Raw genomic sequence first — 24,118 nt, forward strand, 5'->3', positions numbered from 1 at the left:
AAACCAGTGATGGTGAAAACTGGGAAGGGAAAGATCTTTCAAGCAGTGGTCCCAGGTGCATATGAGACATGCTGTCGTCTGTGGGGCCCTGGCAGAACTGCTGGTGGCCGGGAGGAGATCTGAGTGCTGGGAGACACAGCAGACAGGGCAGAAGCGTGCATTTGTATCACTTGAGCAATGCAGAGCAGCAGAATCTATGAATCAATGCTGACAAAGCTAGTCCTTTTTGCAAAACTTGAAGCTAACACGAAGTCCTAGTGATTTCTGGTTCTTGCTTTCTTCTTGGTGTTTGGTTTATCACTACTGTAAAACAGAGTAACTAAGTAGGTGCCAAGAAGCCCTGTACATCCTCAGTACATTTCTTGGTTACAATAGAGGCAAGTCTTAGCTTTTCACATAGGAGGGTTCTTTTACTTCTGTAATTGATGTGCCATTTCCATGTCACTACTTGCTGTATTCTTATGATTATGCTCCAGTATCATATGTTTTGTTTTGATTTGTTTTCACTAGTTTAATTTGTTATCTGTAAAAAATAAGTATTCATCAGGGTACAGCATTAATTCCCCCAGGTCAAAGCATGCAGCTTTCCTATTGAACATGCCATTTCTGGTACCCACATTTAAAATACACATCAGTTGTCTCTAGATCAAGGTGATCAAGAAAAGTTACTCATTTATCTTTTCCACCCACAAATCCTTCTTTCTCCAGATCAACAAACTCCCTCCTCCTTCTGTAACTCATCAGATTTCTGTGATTTGTTTTCACATTTCCCATGTCTGTGGGCAGTTAGGATAATGTTTTTGTTGAACTTGTACTTTTTCATTCATGTTGATTTATCTGAGTACAGAATTCTTTATAAACCACCAGGTAGGCTGACCTTGATGTATTAAACTTTTTGTTCTGAAGCATTTATAATTTGCATTCAATGTAAAATACAGACAATTTAACTTAGGAATGTATTGTTTTATTATTATTATTTATTACAGGGAAACTTGGGGTCATTCCTCTGAAAATTAATGACTTTGTTTTACTCTGTGCTCTATGAATAGCATATTTTTTTACAACCTTTTTTGTTTGGCTAGTTTATAGGATTGAATGTATGAAATTATCACCATCTTTTTATTTTGCTTTTTCCTAGAAACCTCTTATTAATATTTATATATTATCCCTTTTTAATGTTTATTCTAGGAAGACTTGTTGGTATTGAGGAAAACTGTGAAATCCTTTCTGGCTGTCTGCCAGCAATGTCTGTCAAATGTCAACACTCCAGTCAAAGAACAGGTAAAGGAAACGTCTGTCACATGCTTTTAGAAAAGTGTGAATACTAAACTGTAGTAAAACTCAAGACGACACTATATCAAACTTCAAGTAAAATCATCTGTGCCTTCTGTCTAAATAAAACTGAACAAACATTCCATAAGAAGAGCTGTATTAAAAGCACCTTCAAAGCACAGCTAATGTCAAATTCATTTTTGTTATAACAGTAAGGATTACCTGGATGCTTAGGCTCATGTTCAGTTGTTATAACTTTAGGCATCTAACTCAATCACCTAAAATAAAAGTCTATTCCTTTAGGCACTTACTGTATTAACAGATGGAAATAGGCACTTCTAGAGAGTGATTGAGACCTCAAATGGGCTGAATCTTTCTCTGTATATCTCTGGATTTTTTCCCCGTTATTGACTAATAGGGAGTTCAGAGTGACTGCTTTCCTGCCAAAGGCAAATGCCTGAAGCCTCGGTGATATTTCAGTATTTCGCTATCCTAATAATTCAGTTAAATGTAGTGGTGAATACTAATTATTGTATCTCTTTCTCATTGTGGCTAATGGGAGAAAATTGAGGCTTCTAGCAGTACAGGTCATACTACTACATATTTTCTAGCAGAAAAAAAAGTTAATTCATTTTACAAAAATACTCTGAATAACACGAAGAATGTAGTGTCCTCTCACACTGTGCAAAAATCATCACTTCACAAATAGTTATGTCTCCTTGAGAAATCAGAGTAAAATACCTATTTAAACAGTGTCTTCATTATAGAAGTATAAAGATATGGAGGGTTTTTTAGATTCTCATCAATATAATCGTTACAGCTTAGGTTGTTGTGCTTCCCTGTTTGGCAGGCTGACTGAAAACTTAAGTGCAATCATCTCTCTGCATGTGTATGTGTGTGCACACATATGCCAAAAGTATATATGTGAAATATGATTGCATAAAAAGTATTAGATTTTTTTTATGGTTCAATGTAGTTATCCAGTTCTCTTTGTTAGATTTTTGGAAAGCCCGCAAGAAGCTTCTGCTATATGTATTTAGAAATTGAAATGAAAGAAATTAAATCCAAGGGCTTGTTGAAATAATTCGCAGTCTCTGGAAGAAAAAACAATAGCCGGTTTGTCTGCTGAGATTTTATGAATATATGCTGATTTATATCAAGTCTGTTGACATCTTTTAGTTGTCTACAAATTGCATTTCTATCAGACCTCCCAAGATTTTGCAAAGACTCTTAACTAACTGGCCTGTGGTTTTTGCCTGTGTTTTTTAAAAGGTAATACTTCTTAAAAGACAGTTGTTTTTTTTTGGAAGATAGCTCTGCTTGGCATTTACACTGTGTTCTGCAAGTTGATAAATGTAAATATTAAAGGCTTGGAGATGTCACTAGTTTATGTATTTTTAAAAGGCTCTGATGTGTCATTGTCTTCCAGCAGATTTAACTTTAGTAATTGTTTTATAATATTCTGAGTAGTTACTCTTGGCATACTTTATTAATATTATATAATGTGAAAATACTATCTAGCTGCATGAAAATACCAACCATTCTAGCTGAAGCTAGCACTAATGTCTTTCCTGCATCAACATGCTTACTGCAGTGTTTTTGTTCTTGATATATCTTAACATGTTTTTATTCTCTTATTATTAGTGGCCACTATTTTTTTTTCTTGGTAATTTAAACTTTCCTTAGAAGCTCCTTTGCTGTTCACAGTTCTGTGGAAGCTTTCAAACCTCAGCTAGACAAAGGCGTGACCAACCAGACCTAGAGACAGCAAGTGTCCCAACCAGAACAGGTTGGACTAGAGACTCCAGAGGTCCCCTCCAGCTAGCACTTTTATGATCTTTTCAATTTTCTTCCTTAAAAAAATGTATTTTTGCAAGTGCAGGACTGCTTCTTTATCCTTTTGTTTTACTGGATTTTTTTTGAGAATTCTGTGTAAATTGTATTGTCTCCCTATCATATTTGATTCTTAAGCTATACTTTCTTTCCAGAGAAGATCAATGTACATATCAAAGGAAGGAAAAGCATATTAAGTATTTATAGAAATGGGACTCAAACATTTCAAATTTTCTTAGACTATTTGAGTGAAATAAAGCTCCTGTGACTAGACGTATCTACAATATATAGACATATGTATCTGAGTCCACTGCTGTCTTTATATTGGACAGAAATAAGCACTTTCAGTGCATTGTTCATATGCTCTTTTTTAGAGGTCTGCATTAGAATGAGCTAAATTCTAGCGAGTATCAAATGCGTTTAGAGCAGCTGAGATCATCACTGACTTTTTGGATCCAGTGGAGAAAAATCCCAAATACTGGCATCTGTCTCCAAAGTCTAAGTAGAACATAGTTTACATTTGCATTTTGTTCTTGCCTCAGTATAGCTCATTCAGATTTTATAACATACTCCAAGAAATAAGTGAGCTGCTACGATGTTCAGCGTTCACAAAAATTTCATTTTGGAGGTTTGTAAAGCAGATTCCTCTCACTCACTACTTTTCCTTCATCTCGGTTCAAAACGATGTTTAAACACACATTTAACTACCTTTCTGTTCAGCTGTTTGTAGAGGGGGAATATAGGGCTGAATCAAAGCCTACATTGGATTTCATGAATCTGTCAGAGCTATTCTGCAATCTCTCTTCAGCTGAAAATGCCTTTGACCTACCACCTACCTGGGAATGGGGACTGACACTGCCCTGAGTGAGACTCCTGCAGGCTTCTGGGGACAGAGACAGCACATCCAGCATAGACCTTCTGGGAGTCTTTTTACACATTCATACTTTGAACCTTCCTCTCTTTCTCAGTTTTCAGAACCTGAGGTTAAAGATGGAGAAACTAAGATGATTAGAAACTACTTTCTGAAAGGTGGTCAGGTGTTGAATGTAATGCAGATGAATACAGCTGGCTATGACACTCGGACATAAGCCATTGGGGAAAATAGTGTTATTCTCCTGCATGAGAGTATACAGATAAGCCCTTGAAAGAAATAAAGTTATTAATAGCTGCCTTCTTTCTCTGTTCTCAGGTAGTGAGAGTATAATAGTAATGAGTATAAATCATTGAAAATTCTGCCCTGGTCAGCTTTTATCTAGATTTGAAAGCTGTGCAGAGTTACTTGATTCTTTTTGCAGAGAATTGTTGATGAAATTCTGCAAGGATTTCTTTGCTTTCAGCTGCTTCTCTGTATTTTTGGGATCTGACAGTGACTCAGTTTGGATTTTCCCTCATAATGTTATTCATTTTTTTACTTGTTTAACTTTTCTAACTGTTTATCAAAAGAGGTGTTTATTCTTTACTACAAATTTGGCTACAGTCCTTGGATCAGAGGTAGATTTAGAGTTCTTTTCATTGAGAAGAAATGGAAGTTAAATATGGATCATCCTGGACATGGAAGCGGTAGTAAACACAGTTCCTTACATAGAAATCAAAGATATAACATTTTAAAGTTAGGGGAAACCCTCATGAACACTTTTCACAGCACACAAACAACTACAGCTGAGTACAGTTAAAGAAGGACATTTAATAATAGCAGGGGATATCTGGAAATTAGATAAATGGTATTTTATTTTTTACTTACTTATGCTTCTTACTGCATTCATTCTCTTTTGTCTTTCAGGCTTTCATGCTGCTCTGTGATCTCTTGATGATTTTTAGTCATCAGCTGATGACTGGAGGTCGAGAAGGTCTTCAACCTTTGGTGTTTAACCCAGATTCAGGCCTCCAGTCAGAACTTCTCAGTTTCGTGATGGACCATGTCTTTATTGACCAAGATGATGAAAACCAGAGCATGGGTATGTTTAGCTTTCATGTTTTCTACTTAGCTTTTTTTCATAACAGACACAGAAGAAAGAAGAGAATAAAATTTTCAGATCAGTTTGCTCGAATGTTTTCAGAAGGCAAACCTTACCAGCAAAGCGCTAGGCAAAGAAGGCCTTAAGAAACTCTGATGTTACTAAATAAAGACCCTTCTGCTCTTTCCCCCCAAAAAATCAAATCAAGCTCAGGACATCATTGATTTGGTTGGAGACTAGGAAAGTACTTGGGAAAGTATTGTGTATGCTTGCTTGCTTCCTTGCTCTTTCCTAGGCGTCTGCATGTGGCCACACACTTTGAGAGGCTGCAGTTTGAGGTGACCCCATCTCTACCTCCTCACAAAGATGACTTGAAATTTTTGGCTTTCAGTCAGGGAGCAGCAGATTTGTCTAAGGTCTCAGAGAATGTATTCTTGCTCTAAAGGTGCTTTCAGTCTTCTAGGTCCCTAGATCCTCAGTAGGTAACATCTTTCTTTGTTGAGCATCTCTTTAAGGATTCCTGGGAAGAATACATTTTGAAACACAGCTTCACCAGAAATCTATAAATCTATGTGCAGTCAATCATACTTTGTGAGTTCAATGTTCAGAATAATACATCAAGGATAGATTTTAGGAGAGTGTCTAATTTTTTTTTGCTCTTTAGCAAAATTGCTGTTCTTTAACATCCTGTGATTGGACTGGGAAGACAGCAAAAAGATGGATGAAGATCTTTGCATGTAATCTCCATTCCCTAATGCTGCTCTGACTCCATGAAGTCAGTCTGACCATTTATAACTTTTGGTATTCAGAACACATCAGTAATGATAAATTAAGAAGGGGGAGGGGGGGGGGAGCATGCTAATGGGCTTCAATTCTGTGGGTTAAAGCACCTCAGGGTTAAAATGTGCTTGCATATTCACAGTCAACTCCACTGCTCATAAGAGATTTTCTGTGATCAAATACATGACTTAAGTACTGTGGCTCTGTGGGGACTCTGGTAAGAGTGCAGCAAGAGTGTCACAGTTGACACTATGTTCCTCCTCCCCTCTGCACAGGTCTGTACTTCTTCAAACTGGTTGGAAGATTCCCTCCAAGAATAAGCTCTTCTAAATACCACAGAATATTTACTTTTATCACAACTGTTGTAGCTGGTTTCATTTCCTTATATAAGTTGTGGAATATGCTTTTATTATATGATATTCTATTTCACATTTTCATTCACAGAGTGGAGTCTTACATGGGGACTTAATAGTTATGGCATTGCCATTCTATGTTAATGTTTCTTACAACTGAATTTTACTTCCTATTGTTATTGATGCTTTAGAGCCATTGATTTCATATCTGGAAATCCAAGTCATGCAGTAGAAGTATTGGTGCTTCTAATTTTCCTCATGTGAAATATTTATAGCTTAGTCATGTTAAAGAAGCATCTCCAAACATTTCAGAAGTTAGGCAAAAAGCCATCAACAAGTCTTCACTGTGGCCTTTCACAGGGTAAAGAAAATAAGCGATTCAGTTCCATGTGGATTATGTTTAGTACCTATTCAGGACTACAGCATCCTTGGTCAGTGGCGTGTCATGTTCCTGAACTTTCCTAAAGGTCCTAACATAGGCAGGACTCAAGAATTATCACCTTTCGTTTTAGCTTCTCCTGCAACAATCCTTGCTTCATTTTAAAGAATTGATTTTTTCTAAAAGCTACTCTTCAATAATGTTGCTTTAGAACATAGCAGTTACTTATAAACATTTTATTGTTGTTGATGCTTTCAGAAGGAGATGAAGAAGATGAAGCTAACAAAATAGAAGCTTTACATAAGAGAAGAAACCTTTTGGCTGCCTTTAGCAAGCTGATAATTTATGACATTGTGGACATGCATGCAGCAGCAGATATCTTCAAACACTATATGAAGGTACAGCTCTGTGTATTCTCCTCTTCCTAACTGAACACAAATTGTAGTGTCAGGGCCCCTCTTCCTCTCCCTTCCAGTGCAGTAGTTAAAGGTTGAACACTTTTGAAAGCTTTTCCAGCCTTATTTGATTTCCAGTAATAGTTCTTCCTTTCTAAATTACACCTGCCACTGAGAAGCACTAAGCTCTGAACTTCCTCTCCTATGTAGCAGGAGTGCCTTATTAAAGGCAGCACCAAAAGCTGGTCCTACAAGGTGCTCAGTATTTCCAGAGAGGCTCCTCTCTACAGAAAATTTCTTATCCTGCTCCTCAAATTCATTTCTAGAACCCACAATAACAGCTGCCTGTTCAATGTCATATTGGACTGGGAGTCTCCCAATCTTGGCACTTGCCATAAGAAAGCCCTTTTTTTGGTGAGAAAAGATTGTTTTAAACAGGAAAGCAGTAAAAAAAAGCTCTATATGGTACTGCTGTAAGTGGGTATGCATTAACTGAATGTCTTACCAACTTACACTGCTTCCATACAGTATTTAGGCCCAGTGAAATTCAGAAAGACTTGCTGCCCATCTACCACTGCACCCTGTACTTGTGAGTTTACCTGCCAGAAAACAGGCATGTTAGCAGTCCTGACACTGCCAAGCAACACAGAGCCCCTCAGATTATATCAAATTGCCAGGTAGACCTCACCTATCTCTCTGTAAGGGATTAGTCATCACAAAGATGACAATCAAGGAGGAGAACCTGGAGTGAGGACCAGGTCCTTTACTATAGATAGTGTTTGAGATGTTGATGTGAAATATAAAGTATTTAACTTTAAATCCTCCTTCTTCTGTTCGTTACGAGCATGCAGGGCAATCAAATCCCCAGTGCACACTCTAGCCATCAGCCAGGTCACTGTTCAGAGTTAGTCCTGCTTTGGGATTTTTTTCCAGAGCAGGAGTTTCAAACTGAAGCTGTCACAATCCAGGTTAGTTTCCTACCTGCTGCTCTAGGTTGGTCTTCTCCCCTCCTTCTTCTGAAATTGAGGGAGAGTGAGAGAATTTGAATTTAAATTGGAATACAAACTAGAAGGATGTCTGTACCAAAGAAGGCAGGAGCAATATTTAAGAGGGAAAGAGGTTTTTTGGCAACTGCTGCCTTTTCACAACAAGAATTACAAGTAATCTTTCTGTCAGGAAAACTGTAAGAAATTGTATAAGAGGTTCAATTTAAATTTTAAAGAGGTTTTTTTCCACATTTTTCCTAGTACTACAATGACTATGGAGATATCATTAAGGAAACCCTGAGCAAAACAAGGCAAATTGATAAAATCCAGTGTGCAAAGACACTCATTCTCAGTTTGCAACAGGTAAGACTATTGATTTTTGTTAGAAATGCCTCACTGCAAAAAATACTGGACAGGATTTTCTCTGGTGCACTTTACAATGAAGCGAAAATACTACAGTTCTGTTAAGAGATTATCTTGCTCCTCAATTCAGGCTGTCACTGTTCATTTGTCTCTGTAATCTCTGTCTCCTTAAGCCCACACTGGCAAAGTTTTGGTCAGATTAAAATGGAAGAAAGGGAGAGAAGAGCCTTGAAGGCAATTTGGTCCAAGCTGATTCATAGCATTTGTTTACTAGTACCTAGTGAACAAGAAAAATCAGGGTGACTTTTTCTTCTTATAATTAGCTGGAAATAATGCATCTTCTTTACATTTTGTCTAAATACTGATTGATTTTTCAAACTTCAAGCTAATTAGTTTAAGTCTTCCAATATTGTTAAACATGTTTTTTCCCTGAAAAATTTGCTTTGTATCAACCATAAATTATTGGCTTGATGATGAAATCCATCCTTGTTCTGCCAACAGCACAAAGTGTGTGCTTCACTAAATACCATTTAGGCCCTTGAAGTACTAGCTATATCCATTTCATAGAGAAATTACTTTCATAAGTAGATGTTTTCAAATCAGCTGGGCCTCCCAAAATTCATTCCAGAGTACTAAGGGATTTCCTGTAGCAATCTGGAAGCTGAGAGATGTGAAAAGTTGAGAAAAAGAGATGTACTTCCAGCAGAATCAGCGAGTGTCAAAGTAGCTCCTGTCTTTAAAACTTGGAGAGAGGAAGAAGCCAGGTGCCATAGATCAGTCAGGCTAATATCATTTCATTAAAAAAAAAAAAAAAAAGAGACAAGTTATTTGCAAGTGCCTAAGTGATAGGTAACAGCCAGTATGAATTTGTCAAGGAGAAATCATGTCAAATTAAGCTGCTTTCATTAATTACATGGTAACAGAGCTTGTGGATATCAGAGAAACAGTAGATTTAATGCAACTTGATTTAATATTGTCACTGACACTGTCTCCCTTGATATTCTCATTAGTAAGTTAGGAAAATGTGGTCTAAATGGCAATACCAGAAGAAAATATAGAACTGATTGGAAAACTACTGAGTAGTTCATTATTATACTGAAAGGGCATTATCAAGCAGGCTTTGAAGGCATTTACCCAGTAATGCTGTTCAGGTATTCATTAAGTCTTGAATGTTGGAATAGCAATTTTGCTTCCTAAATTCAAAGAAGATGCTGATCTGATGGGTGATGTAGGTATTTTAGAAAACAGCATAAGAATGCAGAATCATCTTGATGAGTTGGGAGAAAAATAAATGCAAATCAATGAAGGTAAGTGCAAAATTCTGTTTAAGAGTTATCATCTGCCCAAGTACAAGATGGGGATAATTGGCAAACAGCAGTTACACAGAAGAAAGTCTGGGAACTGAAGTGGATTGGAAGTTGAATGTAAGAGAACTCTGTTACATCTCTGTGAAAAAAGTCGTCGTAATGTCCACTCCTAGCTGTAACTGCTTAAGAGCAAAAGTCTTACTCAAGAAGTGTTTTCTAGCTCAGATTTTAACAGTTGAATTCTTTCTCTAGCTGTTTAATGAGCTTGTTCAGGAGCAAGGTCCCAATTTGGACAGGACATCTGCCCATGTTAGTGGAATTAAGGAACTGGCCCGTCGATTTGCCCTCACGTTCGGCTTGGATCAGATCAAGACAAGAGAGGCTGTGGCCACACTACACAAGTGAGTGGTAGTAAATAAACTAGATTTTTATATTACTTCAGATTAAAACTTTTGCTCAGCATACCTTTTCTAAAGGTACATAATCTTAACAGGTCCTGGAATAATGATATATTTTTTCTAGTTTATGTAGAAAAATGGTGGGCAGTGTACATGTATGTATGTAAGAAAGGAAGAAAAACTAGCTGCTACCTAATTATTTGTTGGAATTTATTGGAATGGCCATGTTTATCTATCTCAGGTAAAGCCAGTGGCATTATACATATTTGTGTGGACTGTATCTAACAAGTGTAGATAGTTCTTTGTACCACACCACTGTGGATTCTCTAGGCACCAAGGGCTTTTATAAAAAGATAGTCCAAAATATTTTTGAAATCTTTTTTTTTTTAAAGTGGATTGAAGCTTTTTATGTAAGTGCTGCGTAGGAAAGTATAGAAAGGTGATGCTAAATTTAAATTACGACTTTCCCATGCTATAAAAAGGTTAAAATATTAAAGTTTGCTATCTCAGAGACTAAGTCATTAAGACTAAGATTAGCAAAACATGATCAAAATGCTACCAGACACTTTAAGCAAAAGAGAAGTCAAGACACGCGTGCGCCCTTATTGGATAATGTGAAAGTAAATTGTTTTCTTTGGTCTTAAATGATAAAGCAAAGATAAGGCAGAGATGCATGTATCAATGTATTGGTAAGTAAATTCTCTGACTCTTGATGCAAAAGTTATATCTTGTTATATCTTACGTATTATTCTTATTGCAAGCTTCTGCTTCATGCAGAAACAAGAAAGAGCCAATTGGCTATTCCTGCTAAGGTGGTAGCTTTCAGCACCTGCCAGGTTTCTTAGATTGTGATAAGTTCCTTCTTACCATGTGACTGGCAATATGTTGTGTTTGAGATTGAATCCTCACAAATTGAGAAGGCAACATTTGATTCCCCTTTGTCCAAACGCAGCTGTTTGCTAGTAATGGGGGGGGAAAAAAAGTTACAATGGTATATAAAGAATTTCATCACAGTTCAGATTTTGGGCAGCATTTAGAAGTGATGGATGACTTTTTTTTTTTATATTTTGTTACAAATGTCTGAAAATTTTAATATTTCTTTACTAGAGATGGCATAGAGTTTGCCTTCAAATATCAGAATCAAAAAGGACAAGACTATCCACCTCCTAATCTTGCTTTCCTTGAAGTGCTTAGTGAATTTTCTTCTAAACTCTTGCGACAGGACAAAAAGACTGTGTAAGTAATGCTCCATTTTCTTCTGTGGGTTTTGCTGGGCTCTGTTAATCACTGTAGCGTGTGTTTAAGCACTCTGCTTTGAGGTTTTCACAATCTAATGAAGGCTATAGGAAATCCCAGTGAGACATTTCACATACATAGTTATTCATCATTTTATATTTTAAAGTAATAAAAATAAATGAGAAAAGGAAAATCAGATCCACTGATGAGGTGAGCTTGAGACCTCACAAAACAATGTTCCTTGAAATTTCCCATGGGGCACTGGAAATAAAAAACAGTCTTTATTTTTTAGGCTAGAACAAAAAAAGAAAATAATGTTAGCAGTGCAGGAAATCTACAGGCCTGTAAACACTGCAGTAACATCTGTTTCTGTTAGATATTTACATAAAATGTAAACATATATTTGTTGTTTATTTCAATATATTGAGTTAAACTGGGAAATAAAGGTTTGTCAAAGCTTCTGTTACTGGCACAACAGGATAAAGAAAGAGGCTGAGAGAGATGACTTGTTGGTTGGGACAGAACAGGGTGGTAGAGACCTGGGAGGCTAAAACAAGCAGCCTGAATTTGTTACAGCGCGTAATTACTGCATATGAAATGATGGAAATGAAATAAATCGGAGGTATTGTTGATCTGAATAAAGAGCTGAATAAAGAGCAAGAAATACTGTTTTATGAGCAACATTTGAACAGACTGTCAAGATGGGCTGTGGATATCAACAGAATGGGCAAAGAGAAAACTGCATTAGTAAGGGCAAGTTCGGAGTAAAGACATGTTGTCAGCATCACTGCGGAGATAACGCTCTACATTTCTAATAAGTACGTAGCAAATATCCAGGATTTGGCCACAGCGCAGAAGTAGTACGGGAAAAAGGAAGAGGGCTCCAGTCAAAAATCAGCCAAGCGCTACGTGCCCAGTGTAGAACTGAATTCTTTGAATAACTTCATCACTGTTTAAAAAACGCAATTGCCAAATCTTCTGATTTATGGTTATAGATATCTTTCCATTCAATTTTCTGACCACAATGAGTGTAAGTCATATGTATCTACTATAACTACCCAACTGATTCTTTTTGTCAAACTTTTCTGTAGTTTTTCTGTGAAGACATTTGTTTTGAAGGACTTTTCTATTAGGGTTAACAATTACATACAATTATCTGTGTTATAAAAAATGCATCTTGGTTAACTTTGTGTAATTTTTACCGTATACACATTTGAACCAATTTTTTTTTTTAATTGCATCAATATTTGTTAATTCAGCAAACACAGTAGAAGAAATGGTGAAACGAGCTTGAGAAGTGGATGATCCAGTTGGGCTAGCTAGGCACTCAGTTTTTGAAACTGCTCTTCATTGTTATATCCTTGAATCTTGTCAACCTCTGTCCTATTCTTCAGGACAGGACTTAAGGATAATAGGATTGTATTACTATCTTCCTAGCTGAACCATAGGTTCTCCTGCATCTGTTAGTTTGTGTCATTAGCCTGATTCCTATTTAATTTAGTGAAGCTTATCCTTCCTGTACAGTAATCATCCCTTCCACAAGTTTCTCCAGTGTCTAAAATTTAAAGCTACATCGTTCTGTACAGTTTATGCGTCAGCTTAATTTGACCTGATCCTTTGCATGAAATTCAGTACTTCAGGAGATTTTGTTCTTTAGCCTTCTATGTTGCTATTTAAATTTTTTTCTCAAAGGTTCTTCTTCTCTATTCATTGGTGCCCACATACACAACCACTGGCTTTTTCGCAGGACTGTAAAGATTGCTGTGATGGAGTCCATTTCTCCTGGTTTTAGCTGTCTTTAGGTAGTCACCTGAGTTATTTACTTCAGCTGGATTCGAAGATCAGTGAAAAGAAATAGGCCCTTTAGGACATGATTTGTCTGATGTGTGCTAAATTACTACTGCTTTAAGATGAGTTCAGACATGCCCTAGATTTCATTGGCAGTGGTGACTGTGAAAAGAGTCAAGATAACTTGCTTATATGTAAAGATTTCTTTTGGAGATATCTGCATTCCTTCCCTTGAGAGATCTGTTGTGTTTGCACCCATCAGGCAACGGCTGCATTGCCTGTAGTGCTTCACTGACATTACATACTCAGCTATACTCTGGAGGGTTGATTTGTCCTTCTCTGTAGCATGACTCCTCCAATCCACAGGGACCTCTCCCCCTCCCTCCAAAGGGGTTGCCTATGAACAGGAAGGTACGTGACCACCATCTGGTGGAGAAGTCCTGTGCACAGGATCATTTGCCTCCCTCCCCGGCTTGATCTCCTTCTGCCCAGTGACTGTCCCAAAACTCAGCAATGGGCTGTTAGTCTGGAGGCAAAAGTGCTCTAGAATAACCCTGAAAGCCTCATGAGCATATACCTGCCTGTCTCCCAGAAGTCCTCCAACTTGGCTTCCCAACCCAAATAAATGAATTATTTACTTGATATGTCTGTATATGTCATCTGCCCTTGGTGCAAAATACCATTCCTGTTGCAGTTCAGCAAACACTGCTCTTCTGCAGGGCTTCTACTTCCTTTCTGCTTTACTGCTGTTTTTTTTATTTTGAGGGAGAAAAGGGAGATGTTCCCAGCTTGGGAATGGGGCAGCAGTATTTGTTTAATTTAGTTTTCCTATCCTATTTATTTATTCAGTTTCTTGTTTTATGAGTAACCTCCAGAATCAGTGATAGCCATTTATGGATTTATTCAAAGCTATGGATTTAATATAAACTGTACATTTAAGGTGTCAGGCTCTTACACTTGGCAGAAAAAGGTTTGTACTAACGCAGTTACAAACACACAAGGCAGATACAGGCAGGGAAATGCTGAGGAGGTGAATTGCCCTGTGGAGGCATTTGTTTCCGTTTATTTCTCTCAAATAGAGACTGTTAGCTTAGACTAGACAACTGACTGTTGGGTGTCTTAAGTCAGATGGGACAGAGCTTCAGCCTGGTGTTCCTACTTCAGAAATTCAGAGTTTCGGTCCTCATTGAAGCTGGCAAGAACTGCCAGTATGAAGCTCCTCTAAAATGCTGAGCAAAAGTTGTATGAAGTTTGGCATCTAATCAGTAAAGAACCCCCAAGTGGTGTAGTTTTTCCTTTTTCACAATTCGGGCATAACCTGTGCGGTCTAGTTTTATAAATATAAATTGGATGCAGGAAAAGTTCTTACTTTCCAAGACTATTCTGCAGATAAATTCTCTAAAGTCATGAAGCACTCAAGTGTTGTACTGTTTGGTACTGTAAAAGAGAGAGAATAAACCAAGAATTTCCCATTCAATGCAAGGTTTGGATGTTACTCAGTTTACACATGAAAAGGGGAAGGAAGAAGCAGTCACAATATTGAATAAAACAGTAGACAGAAAAACTTGTTTCTTGAGCAAAGTCATCCTGTTCACTGAATGAAAACAAAATCCCATTAAAAATTGGATGTGGTTGTTACCCAGGCATATACAGTGTGGCTCCTTGTCCTGTTCTGATACCTAGATCACATAAGAAGTTTCAGCCTGCCGTGAGCTAACAGAGGAAAAGGGAGATTGAGAGTTTATTTCCATGCAGAATTTGTGGGTTTGACTCCCACTTATTGACAGCCTGGCAATGTGGTATTAAATGAAATCATGATTGAAGGGTGCACCCCAATGTATTTGCAGGAAGGGTAGAGGTAATGTTGAAGAATCCTGAGGTCTCTTGCCTAAATTCTGAATGCTTGGTTCTGCGGCTTGAAATTCATGAGAATCACTTTTATGTGGATTTGCATATTCATTTTAAGGACTACTTCCAATACCATAATTAAATAATCAATGGAAAAATAAAACAACTCAAATGCCCTCCAGACCATATACAGGAGGGAGGTTGTTTGGTTCCTCCCGTAAGTTAACAAGCGTGCATTGGACTTCTCTGTGGCAGTGGAATAGATCTTCCATTTTTTTATTGAAAAGTAACTGCTTGCATTTGAGGAAACCATTTCTCTTATTCTAGGATGCAAAAGGATATCCTACATCCTCACAATAGCGGTTCTAATTCAGTCTGTCTGTTGACACAGTAGCAATATATAGAAGTGGCTTCCTCACTAAGCAAAACAGAAAAGGAATTCAAGTAGAGTGTGCTGTGAATGATCACAGGCAAATGTGGGAGGAAGATGTTGGGGAGAGAACGTTTTCTATAGTTTATCTGTGAGTAACCTGTGCATGATTAACTATGTTACTTTGTTTTGAGGGAATGACATGTATGCTTATTCAGTCAGAGATACAATGCCAGCATATGTTATTAAATTAAAATAAGGAAACTCCATGTGGGATTTGTGTTAAACTCTCAACAATGTGAAGAGGGCTTGCAGATTAATTAAAGAGGAAACAATGTGCTGTGCCTCTGTACTCATTGTCTTTTATTTTCAGTCACTCCTACTTAGAGAAGTTTCTGACAGAACAGATGATGGAAAGAAGAGAAGATGTATGGCTTCCACTCATTTCCTATAGAAACTCACTAGTTACGGGTGGTGAAGACGACAGAATGTCTGTTAACAGTGGAAGCAGCAGCAGCAAAGCCTCTTCAGTGAGGAATAAGAAAGGACGACCACCGCTCCACAAAAAGAGAGTAGAAGGTTTGTGTGGTTTTAGGTTGCCTGGTAGAGGCATTTCTCATTTTGTACATATATTACAGCCTTCCTTCTTAGGAGCCCTTAGGGTTTATCAATTAATGCTGAAATATATGATATATTCTGTATGTAATAAAAACAAGACATCTGTTCTGCAAATTCCTATCGAGCTTGAACACTTCTTTATGAGAAATACTGTTGTGAGTGCCTCGTCTTGTCTGTCTTCACCGAGATTTGCAGATTCAGAACTATTAAAAGCCATTATTGAAGTTGGAAACAGGAGGTGTTTGTGGAGTTATCTGCTCTACACCTTTCTCAGTCATGGACTTCTGGTTTCTGCCTATGCTTCAGTCTGGAGCCGTTGTTAATTAACAGGGTGTTAGAGCAAACACAAGGCAGAAATTCTGATATAGATCTGTATTTTTGCAGGACCACTGGAGAACACTAAAAAGACACCTTCTTTTATTTAAAACAGTATTGATATCCAGTGTCTGTATTTACTCTTTCTGTGACTTCAGGCATGTTTATCAGGAATTTGGCTATGATAGCCAATTTCTTAAAAGATTGCATCTGTTCCTGGTTAATCGGTGTGATGTAGTGTGTACTTTTGCGAATATAAATTTACTTTTTCACTCCAGAGTAGGTGTAAGTGCGATCTTTAAATCTCAAGGATTTTTCCAAGGTCAGTATCTACGATAGTAGCTCCTCAGTGAGGAATCTAATGCCTGAATATACAGCAATTTCCCAAAATATTCTTCAAAAGTTTGTCCATATGCACATCTACAATCAGGTCCATTCTCCACTACAGCTTATGTTGAGTGGTACGTGCACCAAATCCTTCAGTTTCTTACAGCCAGAGTTTAGGTAGATAAAATACTGCTTCCTCTCTTCAAACACTGTTTTGCTTCCTTCAGGATGCCATGTTTTTCACAGAATTCAACTGCTGAGGTTTTTTTCTTTCCTTTTGCCTCTGTAACGCAAGTCTCAGTCTTATAACATAGTGTTTATGGCAGTTTGCCTCATGCTTTTTCATGTCCTCCTCTTTCAATGATCAGTAGAAGGGAGAATTGACCTGCAACACTTTATATTTGAATATCCCCTTTCTTTGCAACAGCTGTGGTTTTGAATTTTCCATAAACATCACTGACGTAAAAATGATGTAGGCCAAATACAAGGTTACTCGGCTATTTGTTCAGTTCCTGAAAGATCTGAATGTACAGCACTTTCCACCAGGAGATCCTCTAGCTATAATACAGACTACGGGTCTGACAGGATTCAGACATCTACAGAGGATATGAGGGTCTGTTCACATTCTCCTAACACCGTGTCATCAGCAGAAACCCAGAATTTATCTTACCTTAGGCAGAGTGGTCTAATGTCACTGTTCACTACAGTAAGCCGAAATTCTCCCATTAGTAATCTGTGGCCAGAAAAAGAACTGATGAACACTGCCTCACATGAGGTACTCTTGTGGGTGGGGTTTGAGCACGTCCTTTGAATACTGCAAATACATCTCTGAGTCACAGTATGACATTCAGGGACATCACATTTTGAACACTGGTTAGCAAGTGATTCCACTCTCCTTTCTTCAGTGTGAAACCTAATAGACCTTAAATTCATAGATCACTATGTAGACCTTCATTACTTATGAAAGCTTTGCTATACAACCTCAGTATATGGGTCCAGGAAGGATGTATAGCTCATTGTTGTTTGTTTTAGCCCATAACCGCATAACTGTCTTTTCCTTGATAGATGCCTTTACTGTAGAATTTGACTGCTTGGTAGATGATAGAACTGAAAAGTTACCAGCAAGTGCTTTCTACTGACAGCAGCAACACAAGCTCTATGGTCTTTCCATACATAGAAGGATATGCAATGCAAGCACCAAAAGTCTTGGTTTAGACATGTATTGATACAGGACATTTGATATCATATGTTAAAAAAAGCCTCACAATAATACAAACAGTTGGAAGGACACCACATACTTAATTTTTGGATGCTTCTTGATGTGCAGTAGGCATTACTGATTGTGTTATAGCCTAAGTATACTTCCTTTTGAATCTTGGAAAAAGGAAGGCCCAGAAAACCTGGAGCCAGATTGTCTGTCTTTTTCACAGGAAGACATAGATTTCTGTCTTATTTTGTATGTACCAATAATGAGCTCATGAAATAATCAGAGATTTAATCCTCAGAAATAAGTACTTACTGTTCACTTGTCTGTATAACTTAAGCTATGAAGAACCAGCCTTAACAAGCAGCTGGTTAAAGTTAACAGCCTACAAATTAACTGATGGTCTCTATGTAGTATGTACACAGGTCTTTGTTGGTTTTTCAGCTTTACATATTTTTATAACTCTTCCAGCAGTCCTAGCTTTAATCTTAATCTGGCAGTACAGTTACAGATGTGGGCCTCTATTTAAATCCTGCTAAGATTTTTTTTTTTCTTTAAATTCCACTCTAAAGAAACTAAAACAAGGGCAGGGTCACTGCATATCCTTGCATCAAAGAACCATAACTAGTCCCCTGTGGTTCCTTTCTCACCTAAATCCAGTGTATAATGGGTTCAGCAGACTGTCCGGGTTGGAGAACATTCCCTGTTGCTACTGAAAGTAAATCTGCTCTGTGGCATTTTTTCATAATGCCTTAAGGAAATCAAACATGGATAGGATTTAAAAAAAAAAAATCTCTAACATTATAAAAGGTTCAAAGGTAAATTCGAGAATAAATAGGCAACTTTTTAGACAACATTTATGCCTAAAGGGTAATAAAAGACATAGGAAAAACTAAAAGATCCATTGAGATTCCCGTCTTACTTTCTCACCACACGTCTTCCTGTTAGTAAATCTGTGATCTTGTCTTCTCCTCTCTTGTCATCTCCCCTGTCTTTCACTTGCTCCAGCAACTTAAATTTTCTTTCTACATATCTCTTACCTACACACTTGTCTGCTCTATCACATTCTCCTCGGGTTCCCCCCTCGTCCTTCCTCTCTGGTTTGCTCCCTTCACAATATAAGCACAGCATCCCGCTTATACCTTCAATCACCTTCCCATCTCCATTCCTCCCATCTGCTCTGAACTCTAAATACACTGTCTGAAATCACTATTTAGAGTTCACACCAGCCAGACCACTTCTCTTATTTAAAATGTCCCCTCTGTACTCCACTGACATGGTTCTTACTGAAGTTTCTGAAGATCTATGCTGACCAGATTTGGGGTTTTATCCTCCACTCTTATCTTAGTGTTCAACTATATCTTGGTTGCTGTATGCATATGAGATTAACAGTCTTATATTTAGACTGTAAACTCAGTAACTGGGAATTATTTTTTTTACGTATGTGCAAGACATGATAATTTAGGTAGTGCTGCAATACAATATTTGTCTACAGTGGGGTGTGTGTTTGTTTGTTTGTTAAATATTTCTACTTTAAATTATTGTTATTGCTGAGAATAGCTGGTAGTAATCCTTCCTTAAAAGAACACAAAATAAAATTAGAGCTGAAAATTTTATCATTTTGAGTATTTATTCAGTTGATCTCTTAAAGGCACACTTGTTTTAAAAGACACTGAACTGTTGAAAATCAAATTTGGAGAAGGTGCTGCAACTAAAAGTAACTGTATCGAAATGTGTCAGTAGATGGAAGGCTCTCGTTACTAACGCAAGGTATTCGTTCAGCGGGTTGGCTGAGCGAACCCTGAAGGCAATAATACTGCACTGCGTATTATCAGAACTGTGTCAGTAATTTTAAATGTTCTTTTTCTAGATGAGAGCCTAGAAGGCTCATGGCTGAACAGGAATGAAAACATACATACTCCAGGGACACTGCAAGCACCACAGCTCACCTCAACTGTCTTGAGAGAGAACACTAGACAAATGGGAGAGCAGATCCAGGAGCACGAGTCAGAGCAGGGATCTGAACAAGATTTTTTACACAAGTAAGTGTTGGAATTTCAGTTTCAAATACAGTGAGCCAGACGACAGAGTTGCATGTTATTTACACAGATAGTCTGTGGCTCCATAACTGCAGAATTTGTTTGCAAAACCAACTGGAAATGTCTTGGCTATAGCTCAGCAATACTTCCATTATTTTCAGTTCCCAGGAAAAATATGTTGTAATGAAATCATGGTAGAAATTCCTTATGTTAAAATTATCTCATAGCATAACCATGTGATTATGGTTAAATCTTCCTAGTGTTTGTGGCCCCAGGCTGGATTGAACTGTTTCTCTAGAGATCTGTTAGATGTTCTCTTTTCTTTCCCTCTGCCGTATGTTATAGTACAGTTAAGGTTCTCCAGACGTCCTAACTGATTTCTTGTAAATTAACTCTTCAGTGCAATTCTAGCTGCTGAGCTAGTAATTCCTGTTTCTGGGATAATTGCCTGCAGGCAATTTTATTTTGCCCTAAATTATATATACTTTTTGTCACTCAACTCCCATTTTATCACCTCCATTTAGAGGGGAAAATGTTGGTTATTATTTGTCAGTAGAATGCAATTATGTGATATTTCTATTAATCTGAAGATACAAAATCATAATATCTGGTTCGGAGACTGTTTTATAACTGTTACAGCCAGATTTACTGATCTGATTTGTCCGTATTAAAAAGTCATATTATGCTGACCAGATGAATCAGGTTTCTACTAATGTAGTATAGTATAAAATAGCCAGATTATGCCTCTTGGTTTTCCTCCAGCTTTTGTCCATCGTGGTTTTTTTGATACACACTCACCCTGTTCAATCCTAACCTTTTCTGCTTCATCTTGCATTCTTTAATCATAGTATTTTCTAAATAGAAATAATTAATAATGGTCATTTTGCCTGGGAAGGTAAAATGTTCTCCAGTCTCAAATGACAAGGGTATATGTATACCACCATGTTGTACATATAAGCTATTAAAGTTTGCCAATTTGTGACCACAGGTTCTCAAAAAATCTGAGTGACTTCTAAAGAAGTGTTCTCTTTTGAAAGCATCACCTGCTCTTCTCCCTTGCTTGTGTGTGTAACATGCACAGGCATCAGGATTGCAACAGATTAAACCTTGATATGATCCATTCATCAGTGCCCACCACAAGAGATACTTGCAGCTCAGTTGGCTACAAATACCTATTAATTTTTGAAGCACCTAATGTTTGGCATTTCCATAAATGAGTTCAGCCAACTTTCTTTCCCCATATTAACCATGTAACATCACCGTAAGACAGTGTGAGATAAGGTGGCAGGCTGGCTGGGCCGGTTCCCACTGCAGGTCAGCCCCAGAGTTTCTTTTCACCTTAATCCCATAGTATGTGAGGTTTGGGTTGATGTCTCTTACTTGCCTTTCTGAGGTCAACGATTTGCCTCCCAATCTCCTGCCTCCCCAGATGTTGCCATAACTTCTAGATTATAAGGAAGATGTTGTGGCTCTCAGTTTCTCCTTAAAATTTTTCTACTCTGCAGTAAAAACGAAACAAAGAAAATTGCTGAAGCAGAACTTTCTTCCTGACCCTCTCTGATCTCACCTATCACTAAGCTAAATCTCTCTCTGCGAACATTTAATTAGTTATGGAAAGCGGGACAGCTTCCAGTCACTGCGTTTTACTCCTGAGCCTGATGGCAGGCACTGCCTTAAGCTGTGGGAGAACCTTCCCCTTCTCTGGGGGGGAAGTTGAACCAGGCTCTTCACCCTGGGCTCGAACCTTCGTTTCTCCTCTCTCAGATGAATGCTGCGAGAAGTTCACAGTGTGAACTGACAGTGGAGAATCCTTTCCTTTCAGCTTGGAGTTAGCTGCCCCACACATTTCCTACAGGTCAGCTTAGGAGAGCTAAAATGTAAAATAAATATAGAGCAGTCAGTTGCTGAACTAATGGGGTTAATCATGTCCAGAAGAATATTTTGTCCTAGGTTGTTTTCACATGGGTTATCCCAGTTTATTAAGTCAATCTTTTTAGAGTATGAGACTGCATAATAAAATAAAACCTGGTGTTGCTCTTGAAGAGCTGCACTTAGTTTACTACTGTTTCCTTGTGCTGCAATACACAAATCATATCAAATGCATTGCTGTCTACTACTGGATTTAGATGGTATTAAAACTACAGCCTTTAAGGTACTTACATGCAGATAAGTTACTTGGTGCTTAAGTTGATCAGGGTATATCTTTAAAAGCAATTTGTTTTTCATGTTGTGTGACATTTTTGTTTTAAAATGTGTGTCAGTTATTAATTCTTGCTCATATTTTGCCTGATCTGAGACAGTGAAGTAGGATTTAATAAAATTAATTTTAGAAGAGCTCCCACTTCAGGTGCATGTCACACTAATGAATGAGTAATGTAGCATTTTATGTAGCTGTTTTTATTACAACGATTAATGGATTTTTTTTGTGCACATACAGTGAGAGGAGACAAGTTGTGGAAGGGAATCCAGAAGACGTGTACAATGATGGATGTGATTTAAATATCTTAATCTGAAGTATGGCCAGACACAAAACTTGAGGAGATAGATATTGTCTAAAAATAGCCAACTCAAAATTGTTAGTGTTCTCAGTCATAATGCTGCTTTGTGTTTGTTAGTCCCCAGATGCAGATATCTTGGTTGGGCCAACAGAAGCTAGAAGATTTAAATCGAAAGGACAGGACAGGAATGAACTACATGAAAGGGAGAACTGGTGTAAGGCATGCAGTGTAAGTGTTCAGAGCATCCTCATCTCCAGATCAGAACCATTTTAGATGACAATGCCACATTTTACATGTTACCTTTTCTGGGTTGTTGCCAGTAATTTCTGTGACATTTTAACTCTTGTTAATGAAGGCAGAGTAACAGCTTTGTAATGTTGGAATGGACACCGGGCCATGTGGCCCTCTAGCCCAGCGCTCTCCCTCTAGTTGTGGCCATAAGCAGGTGCCTAGTGAACAGGGCAGACAGACATGGCGCAATTCCCCATTATTCTCTCCCAGCCTTCAACTGTTTCCATTTCAGGGGTTTTCCATGACTTGTCTGTTAAGTAATTCCCCATGAAGTCTTCCAATTTATTGTCCAGTCTTCCTTGTGAACCTGTTTATGCTTCTTTCATCCACATCATCTTTTCCCAAGGCGTCCCACTGAGCAGCTAATGGAGGGAACACGCGTGGGCGAACGCCAAAGCATTCTGTTGTACAAGGTGCTATGTGCTCTGGTGCCGATCCAGCCAAGTCTTTCAGCTCATCTTTCAGGATGGGGGCCAGAGCCTCTACCGAGACCAAGTCCTTACAGTGTTAGAAACTGGTCTTGGATTCCCAGGGATTTACCAGTGATCCTGGCAAACAGTGTAACTCCTTTTAGAAGAAGGGCAAGCAAACACACTGAGGTTATTGCCCTTTTCTTGTTAGGGACAAATTTAATTACTATTTATATTGATATTACACGGGACTTCCTGCTTCAGCCTCTGCAAGTCCTAGGTTTGTTTTTATGTATGATTTTTTTCCAGTTAACATTACAGAAAGCATGCTGGCTTTATTCTCAGCACAAGCTTTTATGTGAAGGCATTAAGGGATAGAATTTGTGCATTCTTTTTAATGTCTAAGATCATGGTTGGGAAATTTAAATGCCTGGAAATGACTTTTTCTTTCACTTTATTTAATCAGACGAGGTCTAATGGAAGATGACGCTGAGCCCATCTTTGAAGATGTAATGATGTCCTCACGAGGTCAGCTAGAGGATATGAACGAAGAATTTGAGGACACAATGGTCATTGATCTGGTCAGTAAGTCTTATTAATAGCAAATTTTAAATGGATGAAAGATAATTTAAGAGGAATTTTAAAAACACAAAAATTTCCAAAATTTTGAGCCTGATTTCCTATTGTCTGAACATTAAAGAGCGGAAATGATCTGAATACTCCCTGGAACCTACAGCTGCAGACTTGGACCCAATTGATTTTTTTCATAGAAAGACAAGGAGCATTGTTTAGCACTCTTCCTCCCTAGTATTCTGGACTTGGGCCTTAGCAACTGCCTGAAGTACCGTCATGCACCTGGGACTTGTCAACCTGTGAGAATCAGGTTATGATTTCTAGTGTATCAGGTGTAGCAGTGCAGCCCTCTTAGATGAGCGTTAAAGTAGCTGATCTGACTCACCATGCAGTCAGCCAAGGGCAGGAGGAGTGCTGGAGGGGGATGGAGGTGAGACCAGCTCACCCCATCTGATTGAATGTTACACGAAGCTGCCGGCTCGGCCTCAGGAAGTACAAATGGACTCCCTAAAATCCAGTAACAATGTTTGATTCCAGTTGTTAGTTGGCATTATCATGAGTTCAGAAACAGTGTCATCTA

At 38.1% G+C, this 24,118-nt stretch overlaps 1 protein-coding gene across 1 annotated transcript in view; it reads left to right on the top strand.

Moving 5' to 3' along the window:
* Positions 1–24,118, top strand: part of STAG1 (STAG1 cohesin complex component) — a 201,993-nt gene that overhangs the window by 174,293 nt on the left and 3,582 nt on the right. The window contains exons 23-32 of the mRNA XM_082320218.1: positions 1,189–1,281; positions 4,886–5,060; positions 6,831–6,970; positions 8,215–8,316; positions 9,876–10,024; positions 11,129–11,257; positions 15,637–15,842; positions 19,598–19,769; positions 22,382–22,492; positions 23,432–23,546. Coding sequence (XP_082176344.1) covers positions 1,189–1,281; positions 4,886–5,060; positions 6,831–6,970; positions 8,215–8,316; positions 9,876–10,024; positions 11,129–11,257; positions 15,637–15,842; positions 19,598–19,769; positions 22,382–22,492; positions 23,432–23,546 — 1,392 coding nt within the window. The remainder of the gene's footprint in view (positions 1–1,188; positions 1,282–4,885; positions 5,061–6,830; positions 6,971–8,214; positions 8,317–9,875; positions 10,025–11,128; positions 11,258–15,636; positions 15,843–19,597; positions 19,770–22,381; positions 22,493–23,431; positions 23,547–24,118) is intronic.

This window comes from Platalea leucorodia (genome assembly GCF_965183815.1).
Source record: "Platalea leucorodia genome assembly, chromosome: 8".
Classification (NCBI taxonomy): Eukaryota; Metazoa; Chordata; class Aves; order Pelecaniformes; family Threskiornithidae; genus Platalea; species Platalea leucorodia.